The 21,852-nt window shown below is 42.3% G+C and overlaps 1 protein-coding gene across 4 annotated transcripts in view; it reads left to right on the top strand.

Annotated features, from left to right (window-relative positions):
* PTPRB (protein tyrosine phosphatase, receptor type, B) overlaps positions 1 to 21,852 on the top strand; it is a 140,603-nt gene that overhangs the window by 95,472 nt on the left and 23,279 nt on the right. For all 4 annotated transcript variants that reach the window (XM_011976637.1, XM_011976640.1, XM_011976639.1 and 1 more), the window contains 7 exons: positions 236 to 499; positions 2,377 to 2,640; positions 3,688 to 3,969; positions 7,879 to 8,157; positions 8,713 to 8,862; positions 11,255 to 11,498; positions 19,902 to 20,008. In XM_011976637.1, the coding sequence (XP_011832027.1) occupies positions 236 to 499; positions 2,377 to 2,640; positions 3,688 to 3,969; positions 7,879 to 8,157; positions 8,713 to 8,862; positions 11,255 to 11,498; positions 19,902 to 20,008 (1,590 nt within the window). The remainder of the gene's footprint in view (positions 1 to 235; positions 500 to 2,376; positions 2,641 to 3,687; positions 3,970 to 7,878; positions 8,158 to 8,712; positions 8,863 to 11,254; positions 11,499 to 19,901; positions 20,009 to 21,852) is intronic.

Below are 21,852 nucleotides of genomic sequence, written 5' to 3'. Positions count from 1 at the left end.
GCGGTTTCTAGCAGCACTTGACCTTGCCAAGAGGTAGCACAGAAGTCCAAAAGGGTTTGCAAAATTCTAACATGAAGCTTTTTGAAAAATGCTTTTGGCTTTTCCTATTGTTTCTGTTTCTCATATCACTGAATCCAACTTCCTCTTTCTGTTTGCTTTTCCCTTTCTTTCCCACCTGCTCTCTTCTCCTCACTGCATTTCCCTCCCTCATTCTCTTGCTCCTCGACTTTTCCAGTCCCAGCAGCTGTCACCAACCTGAGGATCACAGAGAACTCCACCAGGCACCTGTCCTTCCGCTGGACCGCCTCAGAGGGGGAGCTCAGCTGGTACAACATCTTTTTGTACAACCCAGATGGGAATCTCCAGGAGAGAGCTCAAGTTGACCCACAAGTCCAGAGCTTCTCTTTCCAGAACTTGCTACAAGGCCGAATGTACAAGATGGTGATTGTAACTCACAGTGGGGAGCTGTCTAATGAGTCTTTCATATTTGGTAGAACAGGTAAGACCAAGACCCAAGCAGTAATGAATCGTGGGGAATTGTCCGGGTATTCACTGGCTTTTCCTGGGTTGGTCCTTAGTTTCCTCTTCTATTCAGGATGTAGCTTTATATGACATTTGTGACTTTCAGGCTGTTTGACCCTAAATCGCACGTTTGATTATGTGTAACTAATTTGCGGCCAGTTTTTGCACTAGCTTCTGCTCTTTTGCCTCCGCTTGTTTACTTCCTAGGGCTTGGTAAAAAAATGAATGTGGTTCCTCCTCTTGACATCAAACTGTACAAGAGGGCTGTAACCCATCATAGTTTAATTCAAGCCATACCCTGCAGCTTTCTAACAAGAAATAGATGGAGAGGAGAGCAGGAGCAGAGAAGGGCAACCACAAATATAGCAAACAGGCAGTGACTGCTGTGAATTAGAAACATAGCACTAGATGAAGTGAAAACACAGAGTTCCAGGAAAGTGAGAGACATCTCTCTGGGCTGCAAATAAAAAACAGAATCTACCCTTTTCCCATAATTTGAGTCCTTTATCTCCTATTCAAAAAAAAATTTTTTTTTGAGACAAGTTCTCGCTGTGTTGCCCAGGCTGGAGTGCAGTGATGCTATCATGGCTCCCTGTAGCCTCGACCTCCTGGGTTCAAGTGATCCTCTTGCTTCAGCCTCCCAAGCAGCTGGGACGACAGACACATGACACCATGCATGGCAAACTTTTAATTTTTATTTTTTATAGAGATGGGGGCTTCCCTATATTGCCCAGGCTGGTCTTGAACTCCTTGGCTAAAGCAGTCCTCTGCCTCGACCTCCCAAAGTGCTGGAATTAGAGGCATGAGCCACCATGCCCAGCCTACCTATTCAATTCTTTTTTCTCATTTGACAATAGTTTTAGGTGCTCTTCTGTGCCAGGTACATGGCCCACTGCTGTAATATGACAGTCAAGGGCGCTGCCCTCAGAGAACTCTGGAATAGCGGGGAGGGAAGAGGACGGGGACAGATCATTAAAGGGAGATGATTTGGGAATGCCTTAAATTCTATGAAAAAAATGATGTGTCATGATAGTGACTTGGCAGGACAAGCAACTACTTTAGAGAGGAGAAGTCATTTCAGCAGAGAACTAAAGGTGAAGGGAGCCATGTGGGAACATATTCCAAGGGTAGCCAACAGAAGTTCTGTTTGTCTTTTGAAAGGAGTGAAAAAGAGCTGCGATAAGCCTCAACCACAGATAGAATTGCCTACCCATCATCATTTCCAAGGCAGCCCTTTGCACATCTTTCCTCACCTGCTCATTAATGCTTAGAAGTCCTCCAATGTGGCAACAGTCTTCATTCTCCAAAGAATAGCAAAGCTATTGGGATGGATGGCAGCATGACTAATCTATACAATGATAGGAGTGACTATAAACACTTCTCTCCCTAAATGAAGTTATACCAATACAGATTTTATAAGAGAGGGCACAAGAGAACTGAGAACCTAAAGGAGGGTAGAGAGGATGTAAAGAGACCCGGAGAGGGTTGCTATGGGATGGTGGCTGCAATGACATAGGCCATACTGGGGAGGAGCTGGAAACTTGTATACACATTTTCTGGGCCTTTTTAAATAAGCTAAATGACAACGATTTATTCATCATTTATGAAGATTTCATTTTACATGCTTATCAGGGTGCATGTGGCAAGCATCTGGAAGTCACCACCTGTTTTGTTTTAATTTACACCGTATCTCTAGTCTATACGCCCTTAAAGTTAAATGGCCTGAAATGTAGGCAAGATCTGACTATAATATGTACAACTCACCCACATGCCCAACGTAGCATATACTCTCACCTGTGGGCCAAAATGCCTTTGTTTCTGTTTTGTTCTCATTAAGAATTTTTCTTGTTTAAGTCCCAGCCTCTGTGAGTCATCTCAGGGGGTCCAATCGGAACATGACAGACAGCCTTTGGTTCAGCTGGAGTCCAGCCTCTGGGGACTTTGACTTTTATGAACTGATTCTCTATAATCCCAATGGCACAAAGAAGGAAAACTGGAAAGACAAGGACCTGACGGAGTGGCGGTTTCACGGCCTTGTTCCTGGAAGGAAGTACACGCTGTGGGTGGTAACTCACAGTGGAGATCTCAGCAATAAAGTCACAGCGGAGAGCAGAACAGGTGAGAAGCCCAGGTGCCAGTGGCCAAGGGGTGGTGGGAAGTAGCTTCCAGAGACACATTTTGATTCTGATTTTAATGACAAGAGATAAAGCCAATAATGGTATACCCTGTGCTAGCCCCTGAACTTGGGAAGGGACTGTGGTACAACAGATAAAGGACAAGGCTATGGTCCAAAAGAACTAAGTCCTTAGCTTAGCTCTATGAATCTGGTCAAGTCATTGAGCATCTCTAGGCCTCAGTTTCCTTATCTGCAAAGTGGGGATAATCATATACATCATCACTGTATGGCTATCACCAGTGCACCCTAACTGTTTTTATGTCATGGGCACACATAGATGTCTGTGTGTCACCCTGGGGTTAATCAACAAGGCTATCTGCAATTGGACATAATTGTCTGTGGATGTCAGCTCTGCACCCCAAAATCTGATGGAATTAATACCTTCACACACTTGTAACCCATTCGGAGCACACTCATGCTCCACAGCACCATGGTAAGGAAGATCTGGCTATGAATATTTAAGAAAACATATATGAGGCTGGGCACCGTGGCTCACGCCTGTAATCCCAGTATTTTGGGAGGCCGAGGTGGGTGGATCACTTGAGGTCAGGAGTTCGAGAACAGCCTGGTCAACTAGAGGAAACCCTGTCTCTACTAAAAATACAAAAATTAGCCAGGCGTAGTGGTGGGCACCTGTAATCCCAGCTACTCGGGAGGCTGAAGTGCCTGTAATCCCAGCTACCTGGGAGATGGAGGTTGCAGTGAGCCAAGATCATGCCACTGCACTTCAGCCTGGGCGGCAAGAGCAAAACTCTGTCTCAAAAAAAAAAAAAAAAAAGAAAAAGAAAAAGAAAAGGTACATAAAATGCTTGAGGACAGTGCCTTACACATAATAAACACTATTAATGAAAGCTCCTGCTACTATATTATCATATTATCTCTTCCTACAAAGTACATTAAAAGTGTGTCTGATGTTACTCAGCTATCTTTTTTGTATGTGTTATGGCATAGATGTGATTATGTGATTTTTCACTTTCTCCTATATTCAGCTCCAAGTCCTCCCAGTCTTATGTCATTTGCTGACATTGCAAACACATCCTTGGCCATCACGTGGAAGGGGCCCCCAGACTGGACAGACTACAATGACTTCGAGCTGCAGTGGTTGCCCAGAGATGCACTTACTGTCTTCAACCCCTACAACAACAGAAAATCAGAAGGACGCATTTTGTATGGTCTTCGTCCAGGGAGATCCTATCAATTCAGTGTCAAGACTGTCAGTGGTGATTCCTGGAAAACTTACAGCAAACCAATTTTTGGAACTGTGAGGACAAGTATGACATGTTTTGCTATTCTTGTTTCTCAAATGGAGTGAGGGGAAGTATATGTTCAACATCTTACTCAAATAGGGCTTAGATTAAATCCATATTTTTACATGGGATTGGTCTGGATTTGAATTCAGGCAGAAGTCTATGTAGATTTGTTCATTCATTCAACATTAACAACAAGGGACAATAAAGAAAGAATCTCTCTCTGCCCTCATGGGGCTTACAATTAGGTAGGACGTACTATTTGTAAATAGACATTATATTTTGGGTATGATGAGGGAAGTAAATGGTACTATAGAGGCACTGGTTGGGTAATCTGACCCAATACAAGAGAACTTCTTGGAAAAGGAAACATCCAAATAGAAACCTAAAGAAAGAAATTTACCAGGTAGAGGTGGGGGAAGAAGTGGAGAATATTCCAGGTCGAGAGAATAAAATATTCCAAGATCAGAGAGGAGGGAAAGTACAAGATCTACTAACAGGGGAACAGAAAGAAGTTTATTTGGCCATAGCATAAAAGGTAAGGATTAAGGGAATCACATAATAAAATGTTTTGTATTCCATGGTAACTTTGAACTTTATTTTGGATCAACTGGAGCCACTCAATTTCAGGAGAGATATCATAATCATTATTTACACTTTAGAAAGTTACTCTGGGTACAGTGTAGAGAATAGACCGAAAGAGGCAAAACTAGAAGCAGAGGGATCATAGGACATACTGCTGTATGTCCCTGAGATAAAAATACTTTGATGACGAAGCACATACCAGTTTCTTCCCAAAGGCATTTTGGGATAGATACTATCACCCTCAAAGAAAGACAGGTTTTCAGCGTAGGGACTTTAATCCAAATATTTGTGTTTCAATAATACCCAGTAGAAGTAGCTTCTGGGATCAGATCAGATAGTTATTGGTTGTTGATAAAATGCATAGTTGAAAGTTAGACATTTAAGCATTTTAATAAAGCCAGACATTTTTAATAAGCATTAATACTATAACAAGTATAACTTTTATGCCACATTGTATCCAAAGAGCAGTTATTTGTGTGTCAAAAGAAATATGTGAAAAAGAACTAAGAGTTTTAGTTTATGGCAAGCTCAGGCTGAGTTTTCAGTGGCTGACTGTGGGCTGTGTTCATGAAATCTGTTAAGCAGAGCACCCTGCACTGGTTACCAAACCCAGGGCAGGACTCTGAACACTTCTGCCCATTGCATCTGGTATTAGAGTCACCAGAGAAACATAACGCAAGCACTGGATGGAACAAAGCTTTGCTTACATAGGGAGGAGACAGAGTAAGATCAACCTCAACAGTATGCATCAGTCCCCCATGGCCAGCTGCAGTGGTTGCCCAGAGATGCACTTGCTGTCTTCAACCCTGACAACAACAGAAAACAGAAGGGCACATTGTGTATGGTCTCTTCCAGCAGCCAGTGCAGGGCAGTTGGCTAAGTGCACCACTCTCAGGCCACAGTAGAAGGACCCTGTCCTGTCTCCTCAGAGGACAACTGTAGCATTGGTGTTCACCATCTGCCATGTGACACACATGCGTAAGCAGAACAAAAGAGCATACATTGAGCTTGCAACAGGGAACGATACTCCCACACAAGGCAATGAGCCCAGCACAGGCTGTGTAGGCTCTCGATCTCTTAGTAAGAAAGTATCTTAAGCTCAAGGGCCATTTCTTACACAGCCAAACGGGGGTCGATAGACTATGCACATGAGACTGCCTTTCCCAACAGCCTTGCAGGTACTCAGTTTAAGAGCTCATATGACTCTGTTAGTGGCTGGGCTTATAGATCACAACTGGACTGTTGTATTCAGTCCTGGATGCTAGAATTTAAGTGAGGCATTTACCAAACGGAGGAGTGCCCAGGAGGACAAAAACTGCCATGGAGAGGGACTCAGTGCTGTGTTTTATGAGGAATGATGACTCGTGGAACTTGTTTTTTGTTTGTTTGTTTTTTCAAGGCTTGTATTTATTAGGATCAGGTGAGGCTATGGGTAACAGAAAATCCAAAATAGCAGAAGTTTAAATAGAAGTTTATAATTTTCATGTAAAATCATTCCAGTACTCAATTTCTCACAAATATGCTTCAACCATAATGAATGATTTGCAGTTCTCAATTTTCTACCATCCTACTCCCGGCACCTCCTCCTTTGGTACCTGGGTTTGTGGTTTTTCTCTACGCAGAATGCCTTTTTCTCGATATCTTGGCAGAGTGTCACCTCTGCCTTACGGCTTTTACTAACTCCTGCTGATAACTAATAGCCAGCAGCTGAAAGTTGTGTGTCACCCCCACATAGCACCTTGTCTCGCCATTTCTTCTAGTATGTTTTCCTTTCTGCCTTCTATTATGGCTATTTGGACTCATTTCCATTCCTGCAGGTTAGGGCTAACATCTTTCTTACCTCTGTACTGTTCATAATCCCCAAAAGAGCACCTGGCCCATAGTAGGTACTTGTTTCTCTCAACACATGAAATAAGTGTTCATTCCACTCTCTTTTTGTTTGCATGGCTTCAGAGGAGGACATAATTCTTAACTTTGCTCCTCTATAGGTAAGTTGTTTTGCCCCCTCTGGCTTCTTTCAGGAATTTTTCTTTATCTTTGATTTTCTGTAGTGTGAAAACGATATGCCTAGGCATAGTTTTTTTGGCATATATCCTCCTTGGTGTTTTCTGAGCTTCCTGGATCTGTGGTTGGTGTCTAACATTTATTTGTGGGAAATTCTTAGTCATTCTTGTTTCAAATATTTCTTCAGTTCCTTTCTTTCTCCTTCTGGTATTCTCATTTTGTGTAGGATACACTTTCTGTGGTTGTTCCATGGTCCTTGGATATTCTGTTCTGCTTTTCAGTCTTTGTTTTCTTTGCTTTTCCATTTGGGAGGTCTCTACTGATAGATCCTCAAGGCTCAGAGACTGTCCTCAGCCATGTGTAGCTACTAAGAAGTCCATCAAGGTATTCTTCATTTCTGTTACAGTGATTTGATCTCTAGCATTTATTTTTGGTTCTTTCTTAGGACTTTCACCTCTCCATTTACATCACCCACCTGTTCTTGAATGTTGTCTACTTTGTCCATTAGAGCCCTTAACATGTTAATGACTGTTGTTTTAAATTCCTGGTCTGATGGTTCCAACATTCCTGCCATATCTGACTTGTGGTTCTGGATCCTTGTTCAGTTTCCTCAAGCTATATTTTTTTCCTTTAGTAGGCCTTGTGATTTTTTCTTGATAGCTCAATACAACATACTACGTAAAAGAAACTGCTGTAAATTCGTGTTTGGTGGGGCAGTGATGAAGCATGGGGGAGGAGAAGTGCTTTAGAGTCCTACGATTAGGTCTAGTCTTCTAGCGAGCCTATGCCTCCAAGCTGTGAACTTTGCAGGTACTTCTCAGCACCCCCTACCCCCACCTGAGGTGGGACAGGATGGTTGAAGTGGCTGGGGTTGGGTTATTCCCCTGGCCCAGGTCAGTTGGGCTCTGATAAAACCCCAGCAGGTTAGGCTTTGGGTAGATTCCACTGAGGGCAGAGTGCTCTAGTGTATTTCAAAACAGTTATTTTGTTCCCCCCCTTTCAGAAACATGGGGGGATTTTTCTTCGATATTCACTGTGAGAACCTGGTTGAGCTCCTGGAGCTAAAACTCACAAAAGTGTGAAGGGCCCCATAACTAGATCCCCCGGAGTCTTTAACTATTACTCAGACTTGTCCACGCTTGTCCTTCAGCATTTCCTACCCCAGCCCTGGTTCCCTGGGAGATTTGTGCTCATGTGTCTGCTAGGGTGAGCCACGACACTCTGTATTTGCCTGTCTGTCCCTCCTATACCTAGATCTCAGAGCTAGTTGGACCCAAAGGAGCTGGAAAATAAAAAAAATTCTCCTTGAGTTCTGAAAAGTGTTGGCTCCTCTGTTCCCTTTAGAGCCTGACAAGATACAAAACCTGCATTGCCGGCCTCAGAACTCCACAGCCATTGCCTGTTCTTGGATCCCTCCTGATTCTGACTTTGATGGTTACAGTATTGAATGCCGGAAAATGGACACCCAAGAAGTTGAGTTTTCCAGAAAGCTGGAGAAAGAAAAATCTCTGCTCAACATCATGATGCTAGTGCCCCATAAGAGGTACCTGGTGTCCATCAAAGTGCAGTCGGCCGGCATGACCAGCGAGGTGGTTGAAGACAGCACTATCACAATGATAGACCGTAAGTGTCCCTGAAGGTACGCACGGAGCCTCCTGTCACCGGAGTGAAGGGGCTGTGCACCCTTCTCTATCATATCCATCACTGCCATTCACTTGCATACATTTCACTTTTGCATAAGCCTATGTGATTGCCACCTGGAGAGGAGGACTTAAAAGGCTCCAAGAAATGGCAACATTTCTCTGGGTAAAGTACCCTGACAGCAAACAAGTTAGATGATCTTAAAGTACCTGAATGAGTTAGTATTTAAATATATCACTTTGCCTCATATAGTTAGAGCTATAATAGAGCTCTTAAGCAATTTGAAGCTACAACTTCAGGAAATTCTGCTGAAGAGCTACCTCTTTCATTATGTGTAATGTGCCACTGGCAAATCACTTCCTCTGCCTGTTTTCCTTCAGGAGAGGGGGAGAGTTTCTTGATTACAGCATTAAACACAGGCGCACGCTCACACACACAGTCTGATGCAAGAGAGCAGAATCCTTCATTTTACTGTTGTTTATGCTGTGAAAGCAGAGTTGTGACCCCTCTTGGTTCCTTCCCTACCTCTTTTTCCAGGCCCCCCTCCTCCACCCCCACACATTCGTGTGAATGAAAAGGATGTGCTAATTAGCAAATCTTCCATCAACTTTACTGTCAACTGCAGCTGGTTCAGCGACACCAATGGAGCTGTGAAATACTTCACAGTGGTGGTGAGAGAGGCTGATGGTAAGTTATCATGAGTTAACTCCACTCTGAGACACCAAATTGCTTTCTCGGAGGTCATGTGGGAGATCTTTCTGTGAAAAAGTTCAAGAAACTTAAGTAGAAAATGTAATTTTTGTATCATTCACCCCATCTCTGCTGGATACAGAGAGATGTAAGGAAAAGCTGCTCAAAGCCTCTTTGGGCAGTAAAGCCTGTTATCCTCTAGGTTTAATTATTAAATAGAAGAGTAATGATAATAGCAACCACAGCGATAATAACAATAACCATCATTTATTGAGCCTTTACCACGTGCCGTGCACTGTTGGAAGTGCATTGCATGTAATGCCTTATTCAGTCCTCTTCTTTCCACCCAACCTGTTGGCAATCTCAAGGCTTCAAACTAACTTTGAAGGAACTCTTAATTTATGTATTACATTTCTTATTTATTTATTTATTTATTTATTTATTTATTTATTTTTGAGATGGAGTTTCGCTCTTGTCGCCTAGGCTGGAGTGCAATAGCGCAGTCTTGGCTCACTGCAACCTCCGCCTCCTGCCTCAGCCTCCTAAGTAGTTGGGATTAGTCCTCTTCATTACTGGGTCAATCTTGTTCACTACTCTTTTGTTCTACCATTAAACATTAATATGCCTCAACCGTCTTCACCCCTTCCTATCTCCAATGCCTCAACTGATCATACTTGCAAACCACCCACCAAGTCACAAAAAGAACCAAAAGCCTAAAAGAAGAAAAAAAGTTCATGAGAAACATTCTTCTCTTCTCCACTGAATTTTGAATAGTATGTTTCATTCTCTAGTTTCCTAAATTATTCAATATCTACCTAATTCCTAAAGATAAGAACAAAGTCTAGGGAATGGTTATCACAACATCACATGCAACCACTGAGTAAGAGCTTTCAAGCTTATCGTATCAGCATTTGTCAAACCACCTGTAAGAGTGTTGTATTTGGGGCACACCTGTCCATGTATATATTTGCTGTTGAGGTCTTGTGTGTTATTTCTCCAAAAGAGAGGCTTTTGCCTGGAATGACATTAGTATAGGTTTACCTTTCTTATATATTTTTATACTGTTTAAGGTGCTACATGAGTTTCTTAAGCATCCCTGATAATTTTGACCCATTTGTGGGTAAGGGGGAAACTTGAAACCTGACAAACTGTGAGGCAGTTTCTAGGCCAATGGGTATTTTAGGCTCACAGTATCTAACAGTCTATGTGCTTTTACAGTTTATTTAATTGAACTAAATCTGGTTATGCACAATTAACTAAATAATTTCAAGGGTCATTGGTATGTCCCAGATTTCCTCACACCACATAATTGAAGATAAATTGGTGAACTGTGGAAAGACTTTAGACTTGATTAGACTGCAATGAAGACAGCGTTTTGCTGCATGACTATAAGACAGTAACCGAAAAAGTGACACCCCAGAAAGTAGCCTTGTGTTCCCCAGCCAGACAGGCTTCCATTATTGATGTCCATGGAGATGGGCTGTGATTTCCAGGTTAGCTAAGATAACAATCCATCTCATATAAATGCCATTTATAGTGTACATACTCATGCTAAAGACAACGTTTCTTTTTAACTACTGCCAACAAAATATTTCTAAGACCCACTTATGAGCAAATTTTATTAAACAAGAATCCAGGATGCTATGGTAAACCCTCACTGCACCACACCTTGAAGCTCACTGTAAACAGTATCTGATCTCTATAGTATTTATCTTTCTACTTAAGCTTTTCTCCAGTCAGCATCAAAACTGGTTCGCAGTGCCAAAACACACAGCAGGCTGGGTGACCAGGGGAAGAGTTCTGGGAAGTGCTCTGAGTAAGGGGCCAAATTTGGACCAGGATTAAACCGTACTCAAGATAACAGAGAGCCACACGCAGAGCAATAATCAAACTGGGCATGGCACGTGGAACGCGCCTTGTGGGATGACTCTGGCCTAGGACATGATTTCTCTTATCTTTTTCCTATTTCCCAGGTCAGAGGGGTTTCCTTATTAGCTCAACTACAATGGTTATTGGCAAGATAAAGAGTTTATTGAGTGGGTTCACTCACAATGGGAGTTGTGTAACACTGTGGAGTTGTGAGAGGTGCTATCATTTAATGCAAGTAGCTACCCTCATTTTATTTCCTAGGAAAATGATGCTATATGCGTGTGTTTGTGTGTGTGTATTTTATACACACACTATTTATTTTTATGTATTTTAGAAAAAGTGAATTAAAATTAACTTTATTAGGAGAATTTCATATCGTTCTTTGAGATTGCACAATCTGTACTTTGGAAATGGCCAGAGATAGTGGATGAGGAGGCAGCCTTAGAAACCTAATTTAAAATCACTGAAATCACTTAAGTCACAAGAAAGGCAGTCCTTAACTGTGGGTTTTCTCCTCCAGGCAGTGATGAGCTGAAGCCAGAACAACAGCACCCTCTCCCTTCCTACCTGGAGTACAGGCACAATGCCTCCATTCGGGTGTATCAGACTAATTATTTTGCCAGCAAATGTGCCGAAAATCCTAACAGCAACTCCAAGAGTTTTAACATTAAGCTTGGAACAGAGATGGAGAGCCTAGGTGGAAAATGCGATCCCACTCAGCAAAAATTCTGTGATGGACCACTGAAGCCACACACTGCTTACAGGTTAGATGTATTACCACTGTTTTGCTAGATGGAACATGCTACATTACGAGGCACTCAGCTGTCTGAGCATCTGATGCATGTGAGCTTCCATAGATTAATAACCTACGTTAGAAGAGTAAACTCTGCATTTTACTGGGTAATTTGTGAAAGTTGGATTCCTGCCTCCACTTGCAGGTAATGTGTCAAAAGGGACTTGAGCACTATGCAAAAGCTCCAATTCATTAAGGGAAGAACTGAAGGTTCTTAATAGATTGTTCTCTCTTCTACAACTTTTTTTTTTTTTTTTTGAGACAGTCTTACTCTTGCCCACACTGGAGTGCAGTGGTGCCATCTCGGCTCACTGCAACCTCCGCCTCCCTGGTTCAAGCAATTCTCTTGCCTCAGCCTCCCGAGTAGCTGGGATTACAAGTGCACGCCGCCACACCTGGCTAATTTTTGTATTTTTAGTACAGAGGAGGTTTCACCATGTTGGCCAGGCTGGTCTCCAACTCCTGGCCTCAAGTGATCTGCCTGCCTCAGCCTCCCAAAGTGCTGGGATTACAGGTGTGAGCCACCATGCCCAGCCCTTCTACAACTTTTTAAATATGAGTCCAATACTTTACGTTGCTCATTATTGTAAAAATGTCCAAATAAAATGACTGAGTTTAGGGAGATCCAAACAATATGAAGCTATATCTTCTACTTATAATGTGAACTGAAATTATACTCACTTATTTACCTTCTAAGGCATCTAAAGATGGAAGTGCTCTTTGGTCCAGACAGAACTCTGGAAGGCAAAGGCCCCTGAATGAATGGGAACACCTTTTTTTCCCCATGGAGATGACAAATGAAAAGGAGCAGCTGTTTGGCTTTGGCTCCAGGAAACATCATTGCAGTACTAGGCCATTCTGCCCTAGGAATTGGCAGTGCTCTTGTTCTGCACTGTGTTTTCAGAAGGCAGGTACAAGCAGAAGTATACAACATCCTAATCAGCATTCTCAAGAGAAAGGGAACCTAGGCTACTGTCTTGGTTATAGAGCTACTGACACCCAAGATTATTACTTCTACAGAAGTTGTACCTTCTCTGTTGGGTGTTGGAAGAGCTGATACCCAATCAATATGGCAGTAAATTAGGTTTTCCATGGGCCAGCATCCATTCTACTTTGTTGATGCTGAGGGCTTATTGATTCTCACATATTTGAAGTATCACTCCTAGGTCTCAGCCGAAAAAAACTCTCCTGTCAGTTCCAAAAGGAGACTATGACATAGCATTACACCTGAAAGAGTTCTTAGCTCCTCCCTCACATCAAACAAGTCAAGACAGATGTTTTTCCTAAAACAAAACACTTACTTTTGGCAAGAACTCTGTATAGCTACCTTTACCCAGGGCGCACCAGACACTTACTGTTACCTCCCAGGCAAGGTCGGCACCTCCAGATTAAACACACATAAACTTTTTAGTGATACTTACTTCAAAAAGAGACCATATGAGCCTACCTTAAGGAAACAATATTTCAGAAGAACAAGAGAGAAACAAGAAAGATTAGAAAACCAGGATTTATCAGTTCCTGTAAGAATCAAGAGATGCGGCCAGGAGTGGTGGCTCACGCCTGTAATCCCAGCACTATGGGAGACTGAGGTGGGCAAATCACTTGCGGTCAGGAGTTCGAGACTCGCCTGGCCAACATGGTGAAACTCCATCTCTACTAAAAACATAAAAGTTAGCCAGGCATGGTGGTGCACGCCTGTAATCCCAGCTACTCGGGAAGCCGAGGCAGGAGAATCGCTTGAACCTTGGAGGTGGGGGTTGCAATGAGCTGAGATCATGCCACTGTACTCCAGTCTGGGCGACAGACCGCAAGACTCCATCTCAAAAACAAAAAAAGAGGCCGGGCGCAGTGGCTCACGCCTGTAATCCCAGCACTTTGGGAGGCCGAGACGGGCGGATCACAAGGTCAGGAGATCGAGACCATCCTGGCTAACACGGTGAAACCCTGTCTCTACTAAAAACACATTTAAAAAAAATTAGCTGGGCGCGGTGGCAGGCGCCTGTAGTCCCAGCTACATGGGAGGCTGAGGCAGGAGAATGGTGTGAACCCAGGAAGCGGAGCTTGCAGTGAGTGGAGATCGTGCCACTGCACTCCAGCCTGGGCGACAGAGCAAGACTCCGTCTCAAAAAAAAAAAAAAAAGAAAAAAAAAGAATCGAGATTCCTCAGGCTCCTTGGTTACTTGGGCTCAAGGAAACTTGAGCAAAAGTCACCTAAGGGCTATTTTCTTTTTGAGTTGGAACATTGAGGCTGATTTAGTTTGTTTACTTATGGAAAGGGAAGGGGTGAAGATAACTCATTACTATATTTCAAAGAGAGAGTAAGAAGCTATAAAAAATTTGTGTCTGGACCAGAGCCCACCAATCTCCCAGCACCCATAGTAGCTGTGGAGGTCTTTGGAAGAGCACCTGCATTTGAGTTCCAACTCTGCCACTTTTTAACTATGTATTTTAACTTGTAAGCAGCATTTCAGTTCTCTAATCTTCATCTTCCTCACCTGCAAAGCTCCATAAGGGTGTCCTAAGTAGTGGTTTTGAGTATGTGACAGATCAAACCTAGTCATGTCACTTCTAAATTAAGGTTTTCCTGTAGTTCCCATTCACTTACAAGAGCAAGAGCAGATTCCAGCACAGGGCACACTAAACCCTGCTTTCTCCTGCCTCACCAGCCTTGTCTCCAACCATATATGCTCTAAGTACCCACTGCTTTCCTGCTACTCGTCACTCCTCGGAGTTCCTGAATGTGACATGGTTCTTTTATACCCCTGAGCCTTTGTATAATCTTTTCTCTCTCAGATGCTTTCCGTTCTTATCTGGCTGGCGAATTCTCCATACACTTCAAAAGCCAGCTCAACCCTCAGCCACCCACTCTATCCTGTCAACCCACAGCTGGGCGGTTGGGTGCTCCATCAGCTCCATGTCCACGTCCACAGCACCGTCTCCCTACATGCCTCTAATCCTACATTTACCAGTGGCTTTTAACCCTTTATCGAATTACCTGCCCTCTTCAACTAGACTGCAAGAACTCACAATCCAACAGGGGAGACAGATGTGTCATTGGTTACAAAACAATATGGCAGGTTCCTGGCACAAAAGATGTGCTCGTGAAATGTTTATGAACAAATACGGGAATGAGCCAAGATGCTCTATGGAAGTAACACATTCGTGTTATGGCTTCATCATCTCTGTGTACATGTTTGTTTTTCAGAACACAGCTTTCCTATATTTCTCCAATATATATGTTTACTTCAGTCCTGTTAAAAGCATGCCAGACAGATAATGCTTGATGAGAGGAGGTGTCATCTCCCAAAACACATCACAGAACCACATGCAAATCAGCCTCTTGTGTGGTGGCTGCTGAACTCAGTCCAGTCAGAATTCTGCCTGTCTCAAGACAATCATCACCAGTCACCCTCCTTGTTGTTAGGCATCCTTTTTTCCAAAGGGAATAGGTGGACAGGAAATAGTGTAGAAAAAGAATAATTAGGATTGAGAAATGGGAAATTCTAGGTTTTGCTGATACGCAAGTTTGTTATGTCAACAGATATAATGTGTTTCATTCATTGTTGGGTTCCTGTGATTCATATGTATTATTGCATTGTTCCATATGGAAAGAGAAAGGGCAGATCATTATGGTGAGAGAGTTGGAAGGTTAGGAAAGTGCTGGTCTGGTTTTGTTTTTATTCTAAATAAAAGAGCAGTGTGACCATAGTAAGGTGGTCAGCTTCTCCTGACCTCGTTTTCTTCAAAGGAAGGAAATTGAACCGCATGATCTCTAACTTTCTGCTATAGAATTCTAATTCTAGACACATTTAAAGTGGAAAAAAATTCTATCAGATATTTGTTCACTAAAAATAGTGTCTTGTTATTGTGTCATATTCATAATTATCTTGCTATAATATATTCAGCATATGTTTTCTTGCCTTCTCTGGCAATAGGTGTTGTTGGGTGGTAGATAAATAAGGTGGAGCACTGCCTTCAAGGAGCTTACAATGTGGAGACAGAAGCCACATCTGCAAAATAGAGGCAGAAATGTTGAAGGACATAAGGAATAAAGGAAAATAAATGCTGTGAAGGTTCAGAAGGCTTCTCAAAGGATGTATTAAAACATAGGAAAAGGATTTAGAAATATGCAGATAGTGACAGAAGGAGATTCAATGTGGAAGGAATAGTGGGAGTCAAAGTGTGGAGTTTTAAATACACAAATTGTTTAGAGTAGAACAAATAGTCCAGTTTCAAACAGAGGGTGAATAAAAAGGAGTAGACTGGGATGATAGGACGAGATAGGACTGTGGGTGGGTGCTAAGTGCTGGGCTGGGGAAAGTAGCTGTGACATTCATTTTTGGAAAAGTTTTAAGGGAAGAATGCCTGATGACCCATTAATTTTAAGCTGAACCTATACTAGGTCATTATCTCCTTCCTAAAGGTCCCTTTTATCTGCATCCATTCAGTACTTTGTATTTACACTTGTGATTTCAGAGCAGAGTATGTCAAGGTTGTTATAGCCAATGCTTTTATTTTACAGATGAGGCATAAAGAACTTTAGGGACCATCCAAGTAGCCAGCAACGGAGTAAAAGTGAGAACTAGATCTCAGATCCTCTTGTACCTAGCCCAGACTTTTTTCATCCTTCCTACAAAAGTCATGGCGTGTGTGTGTGTGTGTGTGTGTGTGTGTGTGTGTGTGAGAGAGAGAGAGGGAGAGACAGACAGACAGACAGACCGAGAGTCTTGCTCTGTTGCCCAGGCTGGAGTGCAGTGGCGTGATCTCAGCTCACTACAACCTCCACTTTTTGGATTCAAGCAATTCTCATGCCTCAGCCTCCCAAGTAGCTGGGACTACAGGCACGCATCACCACGGGTCTGGCTAATTTTTGTATTTTTAATAGAAATGGGGTTTCACCATGTCAGCCATACTGGCCTCAAATTCTTGGCCTCATGTGATCTGCCTGCCTTGGCCTCCCAAAGTGCTGGAATTACAGGCATGAGCCACTGTGCCCAGCCAGAAGTCATTGCTTTTAACCAAAAATTAAGCCATGAGGAAATAAGAAAAGAGATCTGCACTAGGAGCCAGAAATATGAAGTTCAGTTTTTGTTCATCATCTTTCTGTGTGATCTTGGAGAAGACATGGACTGTCTCCTAGCTTCAGGTTCCAAACCTCTGAAGTAATATAATAAACTTCTTTATTATATTGGAGAGGTTGAACATGATCAAACAGAACCATGTTTGAAAAAGTCCTTATGGCTGGGCGCGATGGCTCACACTTGTAATCCCAGCACTTTCGGAGGCCAAGACAGGCAGATAGCTTGAGCCCAGGAGTTCAAGACCAGCCTGGGCAACATGGCAAAACCCCATCTCTACTAAAAATACAAAAATTAGCTGGCCATGGTAGTGTGCACGTGTAATCCCAGCTACTCAGGAGGCTGGGGTTGGAGGATCACTTGAGCTCGGGAGGTGGAGGTTGCAGTGTGCATTCTGACCTGGTGACAGAGTAAGACCCTGTCTAAAAAAAAAAAGAAAAGAAAGAAGAAAGAAAAAGAAAAAAAGTCTTCCCACACTTATAAATACGAAGCTCTCATCAGAGACACTGAATTTCCAAATGTATAATAAATTAGTAACATACTTGCCAAGGCATTGGTGTTATAGTGGTTAGCATAGTTGCCTTCCAAAATTAGCAACACACACCAACTCCTCACCTTCCCCTTTAATGTGTGGTGATTGCTTGTTACCCTTTGTGGACCTTTCTCAATATACTTCCATTGACAGGCTGTTATTCCTGGAAGAACATCTTTTGACTTGGAATGGATCTTTTGGAGATGGAAGTTATAGATGTGATTTATCAATATGATCTTGATGTTCATTTTACAGGATTACACTCGGATCTGGGCATGAGTTAGAAGAAGTGGGCGCAGGGCAGAACAATTTGCCCTGGCCTAGTACTGCTTCAGCATTATCACAGGACATGCCCAGATACCTCTGGGTTCAAGAAATATAGATTTAAAAAAAAAAAAAAAGGAGTACTTCTGGTCACTTTCATAGAATTGAAATTAACACTAGAAAAAGTTTTCCCATATAAACCAAGCCTAATACTCCATCAGTTCAATTAGAGAATCTTCACAATAGGAGGGACTCAAGAAGTCACCCAAGCCAATCTTTAACTTAGTGCAGCAATGCCCTCCTCCAGCTTCCCTGGGACTGCTTCTCCTCCAGCCTCTACTTGAATCCCACCCCCATCCTCCAGCCCCCAGTGACTGGGAGCTCACAATCTAGGAGGTAGCTCATATTCTAATGTTAGAAAACAGCTTAATATTCCTAAACTCCTCCTTCCTTATAAATTCAGCCTACTGAGCCTAATTCTACCTTCAAGAAGAAAAATAATCATGTTGTTTTCCTCTTCTACACGGCAGCCTTCTTTAAATCAGAAGCTAACTATATTATGTCCCTTAAAGTCTTCTCTATCATTGTTCAGGTCAATCACCTCAAATGATCTCTAATTCATCCTAAAATATGCCCCCAGAAATTGAGTGCAGCTCTCCAGACTGGGCCTGACTTACGGAGAGAGCACGAGACTTAGGTCCTGTGATAGGGATCACAGGCTTCTCATTCAAGCAGAGGTTACAAATCTGTGTGTTTGTAGCTGCATCTTGCTTGTTTATTGAATTTAGGACCAGCTGATTTTCAGGCACTATCCCACATGGACACGTGGACAGCCATCTCAGCAACTCTCGTGCCCAGGTGACTGCAATAACTCCAGTGTCAGCTGGACAGTTCTAAATCAATGCCTCAATGTCCCTCTAAATCGAATATATCCCAAGCAAAGTATATCTTCCTTCACCAATCTCTCTCCCTTTTTTTTTGTTTTTTTTTTTGTTTTGTTTTGTTTTTTGAGATGGAGTCTTGCTTTGTCACCCAGGCTAGAGTGCAGTGGCATGATCTTGGCTCACTGCAGCCTCCACCTCCCATGTTCAAGCGATTCTCGTGCTTCAGCCTCCCAAGTAGCCACGATTACAGGTGCCCGCCACCACGCCTAATTTTTGTATTTTTAGTAGAGTTGGGGTTTCGCCATGTTGGCCAGGCTGATCTCCACCTCCTGACCTCAGGTGATCTGCCTGCCTTGGCCTCCCAAAGTGCTGGGATTACAGGTGTGAGCCACCGCGCCCAGCCTCTCTCCTCATTTCTATCAGTGTTCTCACTGTTCTCTTGAGTGACGTGAGCTCAAGTCTTAGGCCATCCTTGATTCCTCCCTGCTTCTCTTCAGTCTGGGCCCCACCTAGTTCCTCCTTTCAGTGCCTTTCACAGTCTTCTTTCCATTCTCATTGCCAGGGCTCCTGGCCAGGGCCCTGTGTCCTTGGCCTGATTATCCCAGCAGTCTCTTCATTGAGCTCTCTGCTCCCCGCCACCTCACCTCCTATGCCCACACACACAGTTTCCTCCATATTCTACTATTCCTCATTTGCCATTGTTTATATGCTTTCTTCTTTTGCTATTTGGCTGATTCCTTTATATTTTGTCTTTCAAGTTTCCAAGACTAGAGACCATGCATCTCTTTGTAACTTCAGCAATTTATAAAGAAGGCCTTTAACAAATATTTCCTGTTGACAATAAATATGATACTAGAATATATTTAGAATATATTTAGATAAAATGATCTTTAGAAAATAGTGCCAAAAGATGAAGAGATATGTAAGTTAAAATAACAACAGCAACAATAATAATATTGCTATTTGGTCACTTGACTTTTCTAATGGGCATCTCAGAATTACTTCCCCCACAACTGATCTGTCTGGATCTTCCCAAACCCCCCCGTTTACTTCTCCATAGTTTTCCCTCATGTTAGTAAATGACACCTCCATTCTTCCAGTTGTTCCTCAGCCAAAACATATGGAATCATCCATACTCTATATTCATTAACAAATTTAGTTCTTCTTTCGATATATCCAACACTTCTCACTCACTGCCTTCATCACTACCTTTCTGAATAAAGCAGTCCCACATGCTGTATTCCCATTGCTTTCCATCGTCCTTACCCTGCTCTTTTCTTTTTCACAGCACACATCTCGTCTGATTTATTATATTTATGTGTTTATTATCTGACTTCCTCCATGAGAATGTAACCTCTGGAATGGCAGGGACTTTGTTTTGTTTCTTGCAAAGTCCCAGCTCCTAGAACAGTGATGGGCATGTGGCAGGGGCTCATTAAATATTTATGAATAAATTGATGAATGAATGTATGAACCCAGGACTATCTGATTCCATAACTCATATTCTACCCTGCTACACACTGACCAGGAACCCACCCTATTTCTCCTTGAACACATTTTTCAGCTACTGTGTTCAACAACTAATGTATATTTAAATAAATCGGTTTGCTTTTCAGAATCAGCATTCGAGCTTTTACACAGCTCTTTGATGAGGACCTGAAGGAATTCACAAAGCCACTCTACTCAGACACATTTTTTTCTTTACCCATCACTACTGAATCAGGTAAGGCTAACCTTTACATCATGTTCTATCAACTGCCATATCACCTACAAGAGCCTCTAATGGAGAGATATTGGCTGATGATGGGGGAAACATTTTCATTTGGAACTGAATCTTTGTGTGGCCAAAAATTGATGTGGATCAAAGGGATTGCATAATTTCTCTAGAAGAATGGATTGAAAGGGAATTAATCTAAAAAGAAGGTGGAAGTACAGTATTTTTTTCTATTAAAAATGAATTATTTTCTAAATAGTGAATGAAAACCATTAAAAGCAAGAGTTTTCACAGGCGGAAATATAAGTTAGTACAAAAGGCTTTCAGTTAAAAATGAGAATGTATATATGCATATACACAGAAATGCTCAGGAAAAAAAGACTAAAAGAAAAAACACCAAAATATTAATGATGTGTATCTCAAAGTAATGGAACTACAAGTGATTTTTCTTCCTTTTGCTTATTATGTGTTGACTTTGTACTATTAAAAACTGTTGGCCCAGCGCAGTGGCTCACGCCTGTAATCCCAGCACTTTGGGAGGCCGAGGCGGGCGGATCACGAGGTCAGGACATCGAGACCATGCTGGCTAACATGGTGAAACCCCGTCTCTACTAAAAATACAAAAAAATTAGCCAGGCGTGGTGGCGGGCGCCTGTAGTCCCAGCTACTCGGGAGGCTGAGGCAGGAGAATGGCGTGAACCCGGGAGGCGGAGCTTGCAGTGAGCCAAGATTGTGCCCCTGCACTCCAACCTGGGCAACAGAGTGAGACTCCGTCTCAAAAAAAAAAAAAAAAACTGTTAATGTAAAAGACTATACATAACAATTTCTGAAAGAGAGACTTCTCTAGTATGTTAGAGGGAAAGCCTGAGTAATAATAGTGGCTAGTATTTACTGTTCACCTTCTCTGTGGAGACACAGTTTTAAGCATTTTACATAGAATAACTTGTCCAATTCTCATGACAGTCTTTTGAGGTAGATGCTATTATCATCCCCATATTAAAGATGAGGACATGAGGCACCAGAGATTAAGTAACTTGCCCAGGATGGTGCAGCTGAAATTCTGGCACTTTCTGCCCAAGCATACAACCTCTGCACTGCCCTGTCTCTGAATACTTCCACCAGGCTGAGAATAGCGTCATTTCATCCCCTTCCTTCTTAACACCATCGTCTGCACAGCCTTTTGCTGTAGCCCGTGTTCTGCAGTGCTTGATCTCTAGGTCTGGGAAGTTCTTTACAGCTAAAACCATCTCTCGTGCTGCATGACAAAAGATGACTCAGCCTCACAAACATTCCAATCTATTTATGCCAAATATAGGGATAATCTCCCACTTTTCAAGCCAAAGGGGGATGAGAACACAGTTAAGCGGATTTAGATGTCTTTACTTATAATTTAATGTAGGGACTTTGTAAACACAATTCTTTCCTTTTTGATATGTTGTTACATGACAAAAACTGCATGTAGTCCAGTACAGGAAGACAGTAAACATATATTCAAAAAATGATATTAACCACACTCAAGGAAAGATGATTGTGTTGATTTGATAAGTCTTGAAAGGCAACATGGAACAAACAAATCTAAGGTCTTAAAATGCAACTTCAAACATGGGCCACTTCACAGACCTAAATTTAAGGGGTAACACAGTAACACTTTTACAAGAAAACATAGGTATAACTCTTTGTAACCTTGGATTAGAAAATAGCTTTTAAGATATGACACCAAAAGCATAAGCTACAAAAGAAAAAAAAATAGACAATTTGGATTTAATTAAAATAAAAAGCTTGTGCTTCAAAGGACACTATCAACAAAGTAAAAAGACAACCTACAGAATTGGGAGAAAATATCTGCAAATCCC

The sequence above is a fragment of the Mandrillus leucophaeus genome, unplaced genomic scaffold, assembly GCF_000951045.1.
Source record: "Mandrillus leucophaeus isolate KB7577 unplaced genomic scaffold, Mleu.le_1.0 Scaffold169, whole genome shotgun sequence".
Classification (NCBI taxonomy): domain Eukaryota; kingdom Metazoa; phylum Chordata; class Mammalia; order Primates; family Cercopithecidae; genus Mandrillus; species Mandrillus leucophaeus.
This window is presented reverse-complemented; position numbering and strand designations above follow the sequence as displayed.